Genomic DNA, 14,054 nt, shown 5'->3' on the forward strand with positions numbered 1-14,054 from the left:
GTCTGAAACCTTTGTTTGGACAAATGGGAGGGCTTGGAACGAAAGGAGCAATATTTGAATTTTGCAAAGGAAATTTGGCTGAAAAAGATTGCGGGCACCATGTCACATTTGGAGGACCCCTAAGGTACCTAAACAGCAGAAACCCCGCACAAGTGACCCCATTTTGGAAACTAGGCCCCTCAAGGAATTTATCTAGATGTTTGGTGAGTACCCTGAACCCCCAGGTGCTTCACAGAATTTTATAACGTTGAGCCATGAAAAAAAAAAATAAAATTTTACCACAAAATTGTTATTTCAACCAGGTAGCTTTTTTTTTTTACAAGAGTAAAAGGAAAAAATTCAGCATAACATTTATTGTGCAATTTCTCCTGAGTTTGGCGATACCTTATATGTGGTGGAAATCAACTGTTTGGGCGCATGGCAGGGCTCGGAAGGGAAGGAGTGCCATTTGACTGCAAAATTGGCTGGAATCAATAGCGGACGCCAGGTTGCATTTGGAGAGCCCCTGAGGTGCCTAAACAGTGGAGGTCCCCCACAAGTGACTCCATTCTGGAAACAAGACACCTCAAGGCTTTTATCTAGGTGTATAGTGAGCAGTATGAATCCACAAATACTTCACAGAATTTGATAAGCTTAGGTTGCCATATTGAAAATTTTCATTTTTTTCACAAAAATGTTGCTTCAGCATCAAATTTCTCACTTTTTCAAGAGACAACAACAAACCGTGGACCCAACAGGTTGTTATCCAATGTCTTATGAGCACATTAGAAACCCCCCACAAGTGACTCCATTTTGGAAACTGGATTTTATTCAGGAGTATAGTAAACATTGTGAATCCACAAGGTACTTCACAAAAATGTTGCTGTAGCAACCAATGTCTCACTTTTAGGCTATGTGGCCATGATCCAGCGACACGGCGTCTAGTACACAGTGTCAGCCTCCTGCAGAGATGTGAGTGTTGTCCACGGGAGAACGCAGCTGCCCATGCCCACGATTTGGGTTCAGGCCGCTGTGGAGCTCTATGCTACCTGCAGAGAACACTCATCTCCGCAGCATAAATTGACATGCTGAGGCTCGGGAAGCTGCGCCACAGGTCAGTTTATGTGGCGGAGAAAAGAAGCACATTGGGCATGGGATTTCTAAAAATCCTTCCACTGTGCTTCTACTGCACAATGCAGCGTTATGGACGCAGGGAAAACACTCTGCGCCCAAAACGCTGCAAATCCCGATTGTGGGCACATAGCCTAAAATGCTACAATGGATGAATGGATAGATGTCAAACATATATAACGTCCCACCCCCTGCATATTCTAAGCTGGCGCCCTTTAATGCCTTTCATGTGGCACTAAAGGGTGCCTAGCCTTGTATTTAGCCCCCCAAAAAAATAATAATTAAAATAAACGACGTGGGGTCCCCCCCATTTTTGATAGCCAGCTAGGGTAAAGCAGACAGCTGTAGCCTGCAAACCACAGCTGACAGCTTCACCTTGTCTGGTGATCAATTTGGAGGGCTCCCCAGGCGTTTTTTTTAAAAAAAAACAACGTGGGGTCCCCCCCAAATTAGATCACCAGCCAAGGTGAAGCGGACAGCTGGGGTCTGGTATTCTCAGGGTGGGAAGAGCCATGGGTATTGGACTCTTCCCAGCCTAAAAATAGCAGGCCGCAGCCGCCCCAGAAGTGGCGCATCCATTAGATGCGCCAATCCTGGCGCTTCGCCCCAGCTCATCCCGCGCCCTGGTGCGGTGGCAGACGGGGTAATATATGGGGTTGATACCAGCTGTAATGTCACCTGGCATCAAGCCCTGGGGTTAGTGATGTCACGGCATCTAAACAGATACCCGACATCACTAACCCAGTAAGTAATAGACAAAAAAAAAAGACAAAAAAAAAATTTATTTGAAAAAACACTCCCCGAAACATTCCTCTTTCCCCAATTTATTGAAAATAAAGAAATTCCGGTCGCTGTAATCCATTTTGGAGGTCCCACGCTGACTCTGGATCTTCTAGAATATGGGGGGCACGTTCAGGGAACGTATCCCCCATTTTCTGGAAGAGCAAGCTCTCCATGAGCAGTGTGGGTGCAGTAATCTGAGAATACTGCACTCACACTGCCCCGGTCCAACTTAGGGCAGAGTGACCTGCAGTAACCTCATTCCAGAATATGAGGGGCACACTCACAGAACGTACCCCCCATTTTCTGGAACAGCAGTCTCTCCATGTGAGGACCACATTCCTCACATGGAGAGACTGCTGATTACTGCACTCACTCTCCCCCGGTCCACAGTGGAGCAGCCTGTGCATCAGCGACGTCAGCGTCCCTGCAAGACTGACGTCGCTGATGCACAGGCTGCTCCACTGTGGACCGGGGGAGGAATCCAGCTGACAGCCGCTGTCTGCGCATGCGCCGCCAGCATTCAAGAAGGAGGCGGCGTGATCGCGGGACGGATCACCAGCCAGGTAACGTATGACCGGGGGGGGGGGGGGGGGGTGATGGGGGGTGACCTAGTGGGACACCTTTCTGCCGCATGTGACGTGTCACATGCGGCAGAAAGAGCAGAATGAATGCGGGGGAGGAGGTGGCGGCTCTGGAGACCCGGAGGGGGCTCCGGTGACCAGAGGGCTCCGGTGGACCGGAGGAGGGGTCAGGGGGAGGACATTTCCCTCCGATCTGAAATGTTTGATCATTTCAGATCGGAGGGAAATGAATGCAGAGCCGGCGGCGGCAGTTTTCAGCGCGCGTCGGCGCCATCTTACACGCTCCGGAGGGGGGCTCTGAAGAACTGGAGGGGGCTCCAGGGACCAAAGAGCTCCGGTGTACCGGAGGAGAGGTCAGGAGGGGGACATTTCCCTCCGATCTGAAATGTTTGATCATTTCAGATCGGAGGGAAATGAATGCAGAGGCGGCGGCGGCGGGAGTTTTCAGCGCGCGTCGGCGCCATCTTGGATTTTCCGAAGGGGGGGGGGGTTGGATGGATTTCTCCGGTACCGGGGGCTTTGGGGGCACTAAGGGCTCACATTTATTTCTCATCTGACATGTTTGATCACGTCAGATGAGAAATAAATAAATTTTACCAGCCATTTTTTTTTTTTATGTTGTCGCCGGTATACGGTGTACCGGAGGAGAGGTCAGGAGGGGGACATTTTATGCATTAACGGGGTGCATAAAAAACACCCCGATTCATAATCTGGGGGGTCTCAGCTACCCCCGGTAGCTGAAACCCCCGAGATTTTTCGTCACTGGGGGGCGCTACAGGGTTTTTCCGGCCTGACGTCTCAAGACGTCGGAACAGAATAAGTACCCTGTTTTTCCGACGTCTTGAGACGTTAGGCCGTCGCTATGGGGTTAAATGTAAGACCCCAGCCCACTGCCATGTACTTTGAGGCTGCCAGCAAGTCACAAATCGACGGATTCTGATGGGAGCGCTGCTGGTAATAGATGAAGATGGCGGCAGGTGAGTATAACACAGGGCGATCGGGACTCACATTGAAAGTACTACTCCAGCGGTGAAATAAACAAAAAAAACAGAAGAGCTAAAGTGGTTTTTAGCTGTATCTCCATTTCTAATGTATTGTAAGCCCCCCAAATGGCATTCAGAAAACTAAACTTCCATGCAAATTACTGATATTTATCTTTTTCATTATAAATAATCTTGGTAACAAATTATCTTGTGATATACCCCAACAATACCTTTACACCAACAGCACAAGCAAGTGCTCTTTTTTAATTGGTATGGATACGGCATCATACACATCAGTGTGTACACCTCGTGTAATACTGATTGTAGAGCAGTCAATACGGTTCAGCACTTTGTGCCACATATGGCATCAGTGCTTATAGTGAAGCATTCAGTATAAGATAGGCCATACAATGCAGATGTTATTAGTACCTGGCCATATGAAAGCTGCCATGCGTAACAGCTGATTAAAGATGCACGTTTTCAATTTTGAGGATTTAGAATGCCAACATTATAGATTTGGCACAAAAATAAAAAGGTGAAAACAAAATCAAATTACTTAGAATATTTCCTTACCAAATCCTTTCATGGCCTTCCTGAGAACTTCAGCATCTCTGAGTGCATCAAAGTTTGGTGCATCTGTAATAGTGCCTCGATTCTAGAGGGAAAACAAGCACATGCTAAGCAGAACAGTGATGTGTTTTTCACTGTGTGCATGTAGAGTTTTAGGTCACATATTTACAAATTAAAATAAAAAGGTTTATACTCCATAAATAAACTTTTTCCATACACCATATTGTAGCTTGTACTATAGGAGAGCAATAATTAAAAAAAAAAAAGGACTAAATTACTGCATAGCATTACCTTCATAGGAGCAAAACTGGGTGTTACTGATGGTTGTGATGGATACTGTGGCATAGAAGGGTTTACTGCTGGAGCTTGGGGATAACCTGACATTGGTGGCTGGCCAGGGAAGGTCATTGGAGGCTGTCCTGGTGCTGGCATTGGCTGTTGTCCTGGTGCTGGCATCGGCGGTTGTCCTGGTGTTGGAAGTGGTTGTCCTGGAATCTGACCTGGGTATCCTGCATTAAACCCTGGCATCCCTGGTTGAGGTCCAGCATCTGGAGCAGGGTACATCCCATAACCAGGCACTTGAGGTTGTTGTGGTGCCCCAAAGCCAGGGGCAGGTGGATACCCGCCACCTGCTTGTGGATACCCGCCACCTGCCTGTGGATACCCGCCACCTGCCTGTGGATACCCGCCACCTGCCTGTGGATACCCGCCACCTGCCTGTGGATACATTCCTTGGGGAGGGTTTACTGCTCCAAATGGGTATCCCGATCCATCCTGTGGCAAATAGAACACATTTAATCATTACAATATATATAGTACCTAAAAGTTCTACAAGTCCAGTATATCACAACGCTCCTCAAAAAACACAGAAAACAGTAACACAACTCTTTGTAACACTAACAGCAAACTAATTGATAATGGGTGAGTACATGGCTGGCGTGTAGTCCAATAATCATCTCTAAATTGATAGACCATGCATCTATACTGAGCTGCAGTGCACCTACAAATAAGAAAAGGTTAGTCCCAGAGCACACAACTTATTTTGACTGCGTGAAGTAATTCAAAAGAAGCTTGAAGTCTTTTCAGTACTAGGCACAGCGTCTGCGGGAGCTAGAAGACTGGGCGTCGTTTCACCACTTCTGCTGTATAGTTCGTTAAGCACAAGTCAATGAGTCAGATCCTATCTACTGCTGTATATAGCCCATGTGACTGCTGTAAACCATCTCTCTAAATGCAGTTAACAGTACTAAGGTAAGATGGTTGTCCTATAATAAAGTAGAGAAAATAAAGTGAAATAGAAACAGATTAGAAAAAAAAACCAAAACACTATGTATTTGTATCTGTTTTTAAGTATTAAAGGGAATCTGTCACAAGGTTTTTGCCACCTAATCTGAGAGCAGCATAACATAGGGGCAGAGATCCTGATTCCAGTGGTGCGTCACTTACTGGGCTGCTTAGTGTAGTTTTGATAAAATCACTGTTTAATCAGCAGTAGATTATCATTAGAGAACTACTTGGTGTGCTGATAGGTAATCCAGCATATCCATGAACGCTGTATAACTGCTAGATTTGCAGCAGAGAAAACATTGATTTGATCAAAATGACAGCAGTCAGCTCAGTGACATCGCTGGAATCAGAGTGTCTCTAAATTATGCTGCACTCAGATTGGGAAGCAAAAACCTGGTGACAGATTCCCTTTAATACTAGCATAGGTCATAAATTTTTTTTAATGGCATTGTAAAACAATTTTTTTTCTGAACTGGATTCATTATTATTTACAGGAGATCAGACTGCGTTCTGGGTCATAAATAATAGTCTTCCAATAGATTTAAAGGAAAGGTGTAGTAAAAAAAAAATTCAATAACTGAAAAAACGGAAAGTATTGTTTTAATGTTATGTTTAAATATTGTTTTTAATTTAGCAAAATATAAAAAAATATGTTAAAAGTTTGATATTTTCTACTCTTAAACAGTAGGGGGAGCAGCTTCTGAAATCCTACTGTAGAACTAGCTCATATTACAGCTGCTGTAAAAGTGGGCAGAATCTGCTCTCGTGTGTGATGTCACCTCCCCCTCCCAATCTGGGTGTTTCCAAAAGGATAAGGGGGAAGATGAAGTTTAGGATCACAGTACGGAGCCATTTTGTTGGTGACCGGAAAGTGATCCTAATATGTCTAAAGTGTCAGCAAGGACAGCTGGCATAGTGTGCCACTGTATACTACGCTCAGCTCTATACTGCACCCACTACTGTATACCACGCTCTGCTGAATACGTGCTCCACTAAGCGGAGGCCCGATGTGAGCACACAAGAGTGGGGGAAGATACGGCGGGAAGGGAGGGGGGGGGGGGGGAGCAACGGCCTGGCGGTTGGGGGGAGAGCGGAAGCAGCCTGGCGCCGGCACTCACACATCCTGAGCACGTGACAGGAAAAATGCAGCACACAGCATACCCTGTGAGCTCCACATAGATGGCGGCGATCTCCTCCCTCTGCTGTGATCTGGACAGCCCAGGAGCCGTGTCAAGATCACAGCAGAAGCAGTGTAAGTGTGAAGTATAGGGTCGCAGCCTGACAACTGTTATGCACAGGGAGCTGTCCTATTTGAGGTGAGTGTAACTGTCGTTACACACAGCAAATTCAAGATGGCAGCCCCCAGTGTTTCCATAAAACTAGAATTAAATAAAAACTAAATTAACAGTGAATTTAATTTTGTATTAAAAATACTTGATTCCATAATCACTATTATTGATACAAAAATAACAAAACGCGACACCTTCCCTTTAAAGGGCTTGTCTTATTTTAACAAACGTCTACCCAGAAGGTTGTTTCACAAACATTCAAACTGTGATTTACTTACCCTACCCTCCCACTATGTCTCCACCCTTTACATGGTATTCTCTAATTCACTGCTTTAGGACTTACTGAAACAGCACAATGAGGCCCACAAGGCAGCTACCACAAAGAAGGACTGCACTGACCACACCATATAGACAGGTATTCCCATCTCAGACATGAATTGCCAAGATGGGAACACGCTCTAATGGCCAATATTAGGGTTTTTCCTTCATTGAGCATTGGAATCGCTGTCCGTACTCACCATATATTGTTGTGGATTGTATTGCTGAGAGAAGCCCGCTTGCATATCCAATCCTATGGGAGCTTGGTTACTGGGTGCACCCCATGGGTTACTACCTGTGATACAAAAACAAGCAAAACAACTATCATTTATGTAAGAATAAAAATAACCTGTTTTGTGTAGATGAAAATAAAATGGGAAGTTTTTCCACAATCAAATATTCTAAAGCAATATGTGAAATCAAACAAACACTATCCCCTAACCGAATGCAAAAAAAAGCAGAAATGAGGCTTAAAGGAAATACAGATAAAAAATAAAAATAAAAACCGTATGAATAAAATGCATAGGAGAACATAATTCCCATTTATTCCCTTTGAATACAAGGAACAACGATGAATTTGTAGTGTTATTACTTTGACATAGTAATAAAGTACATGTAGAAAAGGAAAGGTCTTTGTTACTAACCTGTGGGGACAGGGGGGAACCCGCCCATCGGAGGATAACCAGGATAGCTCATTGTTTACTCTGATAGTTTACACCTAAAACGAGAGGTTGGGTATTAAAACCAGTGTTACTTTTTCATCTCAGCACATTGACGAGCAACATACACAGTACATGGCAGAAGGTTCTTGGAAATTCATAGTTGTCACCAACACAGCCCCGTCAGGGTTGTCAACTTTTCAATTTTTTCTGGACAACTTAAAAAAAAAAAATCACAGGCAGATTACAGTTTTTACAAAGTAGAAAACCATAATAAATCATTATTAACCCCTTATGAACGAAGGCCAGTTTTGTACTTTATGACCAGGCCATTTTTGTAATTCTGACCAGTGCCACTTTATGAGGCTATAACTCTGGGACACTTCAGTGGATGTTGGTGATTCTGACATTGTTTTTTCGTGACATATTGTTCTTCATGTTGGTTGTAAATTTAGGACGATATTTTTTGTTTTCATTTGTAATAAAATCGGAAATTTGATGAAAATCTCGCAATTTTCAAACGTTTAATTTTTATGCCCTTAATCCAGAGAGTTATGTCACACAAAACAGTTAATAAATAACATTTCCCACATGTCTACTTTACATCAACGTAATTTTTTCAGCAAAATGTTTTGGGGCTAGGAAGTTAGAAGGGCTTAAAGTTCTTCGGCAATTAACCATTCTTTTTTAACAAAATCAAATATGATGGGTTTCCAATAAAAAAAAAAATATATATATATATATATATATATATATATATATATATATATATATATATATATATATATATATATATATATATATATATATATATATATATATATATATATATATATATATATATATATATATATATATACACACACACATATATATACAATTAGTGACTTTGAGAGGCCGAGGTGAAAGAAAATACCCAAAAGTGACACTATTCTAAAAATAGCACCCCTCTAAGTGCTCAATACCACATCCAATAAATTTATTAACCCTTCAGGTGCTTCACAGAAGCTAAAGCGAAGTGGAATGAAAACAGAAAAAAAAAATTATAATTTTACCTAAAAATGTGGCTCTAGCACAAACTTATTCACTTTTAGAAGAAATAACTCAACAAAATGGACCCCAAAATATGTTACCCAGTTTCTTCTGAGCGCGCCGATACCTCACATGTGGTCAGAAACCTCTGTTTGGACAAATGGGAGAGCTCGGAACAGAAGGAGCAATATATGTATGGAATTTTAGACCATTCTTCTTTGGCAAACTGCTCCAGGTCCCTGAGATGTGAAGGGTGCCTTCTCCAAACTGACATTTTGAGATCTCTCCACAGGTGTTCTATGGGATTCAGGTCTGGACTCTTTAGTAGTCTCCAGTGCTTTCTCTCAAACCATTTTCTAGTGCTTTTTGAAGTGTGTTTTGGGTCATTGTCCTGCTGGAAGACCATGACCTCTGAGGAAGACCCAGCTTTCCCACACTGGGCCCTACATTATGCTGCAAAATTTGTTGATAGTCTTCAGACTTCATAATGCCATGCACACGGTCAAGCAGTGCAGTACCAGAGGCAGCAAAGCAACCCCAAAACATCAGGGAACCTCCACCATGTTTGACTGTAGGGACCGTGTACTTTTTTTTTTTTTTAATACCTCTTTTTTTTTTCCCTGTAAACTATGTTGATGGCTTTTCCCAAGAAGCTCTACTTTTGTCTCATCTGACCAGAGAACATTCTTCCAAAACGTTTTAGGTTTTCTCAGGTAAGTTTTGGCAAACTCCAGCCTGGCATTTTATGTCTCGGGGTAAGAAGTGGGGTCTTCCTGGGTATCCTACCATACAGTCCCTTTTCATTTAGACGCCGACGGATAGTATGGGTTGACACTTTTGTACCCTCGGACTGCAGGGCAGCTTGAACTTGTTTGGATGTTAGTCGAGGTTCTTTATCCACCATCCGCACAATCTGGCGTGGAAATCTCTCGTCAAATTTTCCTTTCCTTCCACATCTAGGGAGGTTGGCCACAGTGCCATGGGCTTTAAACTTCTTGATGACACTGCGCACCGTAGACACAGGAACTTTCAGGTCTTTGGAGATGGACTTGTAGCCTTGAGATTGCTCATGCTTTCTCACAATTTGGATTCTCAAGTCCTCAGACAGTTGTTTGGTCTTCTTTCTTTTCTCCATGCTCAATGTGGTACACACAAGGGCACAGGACAGAGGTTGAGTCAACTTTAATCCATGTCAACTGGCTGCAAGTGTGATTTAGTTTTTGCCAGCACCTGTTAGGTGCCACAGGCAAGTTACAGGTGCTGTTAATTACACAAATTAGAGAAGCATCACATGATTTTTCAAACAGTGCCAATACTTTTGTCCACCCCCTTATGTTTGGTGTGGAATTATATCCAATTTGGCTTTATGACAATGTTTTTTTTCATTGAAGACAAATTAAATGACGATAATAATACCAAAGAATTTGTGATTGCAATCATTTTCAAGAAGAAACGGAGTATTCTCTGACAGAATTGCAGGGGTGCCAATACTTTTGGCCAGCACTGTAGCAGGATGCCAGTATATAGCAGGATAAAGGCATATATCAGGATGGGTTACATATACAATCAGGAGGATCATTACCAGAATGGGGTACCTTAGCAGAGAATTTGGGGACATTACTCCCATAACAGTGTCAGCAGCAGATCCTCGCCCTATAAGTGTGTCATGACCACATTTTTTGCTTAAAATTTTATTTTCCTATTTTCCTCCTCTAAAACCAGGGTGCGTCTTATGTTCTGGTGCGTCTTTTAGTCTGAAAAATACGGTATGTTCTCAATCAACCCAAAAGACTCAAATATCAAAAGGTTAATATTTTTGGAAGTTGGAATAGTTTTTTTTTTAGATTTGTCTATCTTAGGAGAATATCTGTTTGTGCAGGTAACTATTACTGTGCAGAATTATTAGGCAACTTAATAAAAACCAAATTATTCCCATCTCACTTGTTTATTTTCACCAGGTAAACCAATATAACTGCACAAAATTTAGAAATAAACATTTCTGACATGCAAAAACAAAACCCCAACCAATTAGTGCCCAATATAGCCACCTTTCTTTATGATGACACTCAACAGCCTAACATCCATAGATTCTGTCAGTTGATTGATCTGTTTACGATCAACATTGCATGCAGCAGCCACCACAGCCTCCCAGACACTGTTCCGAGAGGTGAACTGTTTTCTCTTCTGTAGATCTCACATTTTATGAAGGACCACAGGTTCTCTATGGGGTTCAGATCAGGTGAATAAGGGGGGCCAAACTGGTGGCAAATGTCATCTTGGCAGCTTCTCGCTTGATTTTCCTCAATTCATGGGGAGTTATTTTGCGCCTTTTTTGCCCAACACTCTTCTTACGACCCTGTTGGCTATTTGCCATGAAACGCTTGATTGTTCGGTGATCACGCTTCAAAGGTTTGTCAATTTCAAGACTGCTGCATCTCTCTGCAAGACAGCGCACAATTTTGGACTTTTCAGAGCCCCTCAAATCTCTTTTCTGACCCATTTTGCCAAAGGAAAGGAAGTTGCCTAATAATTAAGCACACCTTATATAGGATGTTGATGTCATTACATCACACCCCTCCTCACTATAGAGATGCACATCACCTGATTTACTTGATTCGTAGTTTGCTCTCAAGCCTATACAGCTTGGAGTAGGACAACATGTATAAAAAGTATCATGTGATCAAAATACTCATTTGCCTAATAATTCTGCACACAGTGTATAATGTCCCACCTTCCTGCATATTCTAAGCTGGCACCCTTTAGTGACTTTCATGTGGCACTAAAGTGTGCTCAGCCTTGTATTTAGGCAAGAAAAAATAAAAAATAAAAATGACGTGAGGCCCCCCTTTTTTGGTAGCCAGCTAGGGTAAAGCAGACGGCTGCAGCCTGAAGACCAAAGCTGGCAGCTTCACCTTGGCTGGTGATCCAAAACGGAGGGCACCCCAGGCTGTTTTATTTTAATTTATAAATAAATTATTAACCCCCCCCCCCAAAAAAAAAACCAAAACAACATGGGGTATCCCCCCCCCCCAAACTGGATCACCAGCCAAGGTGAAGCAGACAGCTGGGGCCTGATATTCTCAGGGTGGAAAGAGCCATGGTTATTTGGCCCTGCAGACCCTCCATGTGAGGAGTGTGGGCACTGCACCCACTCTTCCCGGGTCCACCACTTGGGCACTATGAGCGGCAAGGAGCTCAGCGTCACTGAACACAGGAAGAAGGGGACCGCCGCTCTGAGCATGCGGACAGAATCTTTTAAGGAGGAGGGATAGCGGGGATTGCATCTGCACAAGGTAACAGGGACACCGTGGGGGGGAGGGTTATAAGGGTGACCTAGCTGGACCTGGGGAGGAGGAGTTTTCTGCTCAAAGTGCTGTCTCTTGTGTTGAATTGTCAATGCGATTCTCTTCTCCCACTCTTGACACACCAAGAGCAATACCGCAAAAGAAATGCTAGCACAGGCCTCCTGTATCCGTTGTTTCAGACAGATGCCCCACATCCTGGATCTGCGGTATTGCTCTCGGTGTGTCAAGAGTGGGAGAAGAGAATCGCGTTGACAATTCAACACAATGGGCAGCACTTTGAGCACATCCTTTAGTGGCTTACTGTCGCTGCTCCATGTCACAAAAGTGTCAATAACTCGATAATGAATAAAGCTACGTTAAAAATGAGCACACCATTGTTTTTCTTGAGCAATTCTCTGTTTGATGTATCACATGACCCCCTTCCCATTGAAACAATTAAAGTTGAATTCAAAATGGCGGCTTTGCAGATGGCTGCCATGGGCGTCACCCGGCCTCAAATGCTTAGCCCCACCCATGTACTAATATGCCACAATCGGTAACGTGATATCAACAACCACTTCCATTTTATCAGGATGTATCCATACTTATGGCCCACCCTGTACATCATTTTTTATATAAATCTTATTTTGACATTGGGTTTCTAGCTATCATACGTTTTATCACGATTGTGGGTTTCTAGTTTTCTTTATGGAGTTTTTAGATTCAGCAAGTAGCAAAGCTCAGAAAGATGCCCCTGCATGCATCATGCTCTGTATGCACAATGGAAAACAATAAGGTAAAAAAAATATTCTGGAGAGATGAATGATAGTACAAAATAGCTTTATATTTATCATTTCAGAACCTACAATGTCTATAGACAGTGAGTTTATTATCACAGCAAATGGAGGACTACCCAGCATGAGGCAGAGTAGTCCAGTAATGATAATCTCCTGGTGATAAAACAAACATTGCAGGTAAATAACAGTACAGACCTTGATAAAATAGGCATGGCTGAAATCTGAGTTTTAACCCCTACATCCTGTTGTATTGAGATTACATAGCAAATACCTGCTGACAGATTTAAAGCCCACACACACACAGACTAATGTTGGCTGAACCAGCCGATATTGATGGGTTTGGCCAACGGTCTAATGTACAAGGGAGCATCAGCCTACTGATCATTGGGGGGAGATGCTGATTGCACATGTCTGATTTCAGGGTGCCGATCACATTATTCCCCCAGTAATAAGCCGCTAACCGTGTCAGTCAGCGTCTTTCTCATAGAGCACACAGGAGCACTCACTCAGCCAAGTGATTGCTCCTGTAAATAGGAGTATCGGATGAGATGGCGACTTGCAGAAGTGTTGTCCAGCCGACAGTCATCAAATGTGTATATATATGGTAAGTAAATTACAACAGCTGCAGATATTGGTTTCCTACTTACACTATCTATTCTTAGCACACTTGCAATGCTATCTAAATGGTGACAAGTAAGCAGTGAGTATGCACGGAAGCAGGCAGCATTTACCTAGTGAAGAGTGTACAAGAGTGTACAAGCTTCCTTTCCTGGATTTGTTGTTCACAACGGATATTACAGGAGAAGGGCGTATTCTTCACTCAGCTATCAGTGAGGCCTGGAGACCATGCACCTAATTCACTTAGGGAGTGTTTGCTATGAAAATAGCTCCAGCAGCTGCCAGATATGCTGCAGACCCACCCACAGCCTCTTCACTACTTCAGCCAGCCCAGGCACTAGCACTGTGTACACGTATTGCTCAATCCACAGTTAGTAGTTTTTTAACTGTAGATATGGAGCACTAAGGTATTCCCTTACTGGCATTATGACAGAGCAGCCCTGCGGGCGCATTAGGCTAGCTGTCATTACAAGACCTTGTGCACACATTGAGAATTTTCAGTATTTTTTCATTAACTACAAAATAACTTAAATTTCTGAATCACATGCAGCTTTTTTTTGTTTCCCTTCTTTCCCCATTAAAAAAAAAAAAACAAAAAAAAGCTTATACTGACTTTCTGATCCGGCGTTGTTCCACTGGTGGCTCACTCTCCCGGTTTCACGTGAGGCTGTGACGTCACACGAGCTCTTCTCGCCTCTGGCCGTATACATAAATCCTCATGAAGTGAGTGGCTGCCACAGCTC

At 43.2% G+C, this 14,054-nt stretch overlaps 1 protein-coding gene across 3 annotated transcripts in view; it reads right to left on the bottom strand.

Annotated features, from left to right (window-relative positions):
* The window catches only part of ANXA11 (annexin A11), a 103,491-nt gene that overhangs the window by 40,596 nt on the left and 48,841 nt on the right, over positions 1 to 14,054 (bottom strand). The window contains exons 1-5 of one of the 3 annotated variants that reach the window (XM_075349051.1): positions 13,925 to 14,004; positions 7,566 to 7,639; positions 7,122 to 7,216; positions 4,319 to 4,801; positions 4,031 to 4,112 (exon numbers count right to left, since the gene is read on the bottom strand). In XM_075349051.1, coding sequence (XP_075205166.1) covers positions 4,031 to 4,112; positions 4,319 to 4,801; positions 7,122 to 7,216; positions 7,566 to 7,617 — 712 coding nt within the window. In that variant the 5' untranslated portion in view covers positions 7,618 to 7,639; positions 13,925 to 14,004. Of the gene's footprint in view, positions 1 to 4,030; positions 4,113 to 4,318; positions 4,802 to 7,121; positions 7,217 to 7,565; positions 7,640 to 13,424; positions 13,530 to 13,924; positions 14,005 to 14,054 lie in introns of those variants that run through there. The other 2 variants (XM_075349050.1, XM_075349049.1) reach the window with 2 other exon arrangements.

The sequence above is a fragment of the Anomaloglossus baeobatrachus genome, chromosome 5 (assembly GCF_048569485.1).
Source record: "Anomaloglossus baeobatrachus isolate aAnoBae1 chromosome 5, aAnoBae1.hap1, whole genome shotgun sequence".
Taxonomy (NCBI): Eukaryota; Metazoa; Chordata; class Amphibia; order Anura; family Aromobatidae; genus Anomaloglossus; species Anomaloglossus baeobatrachus.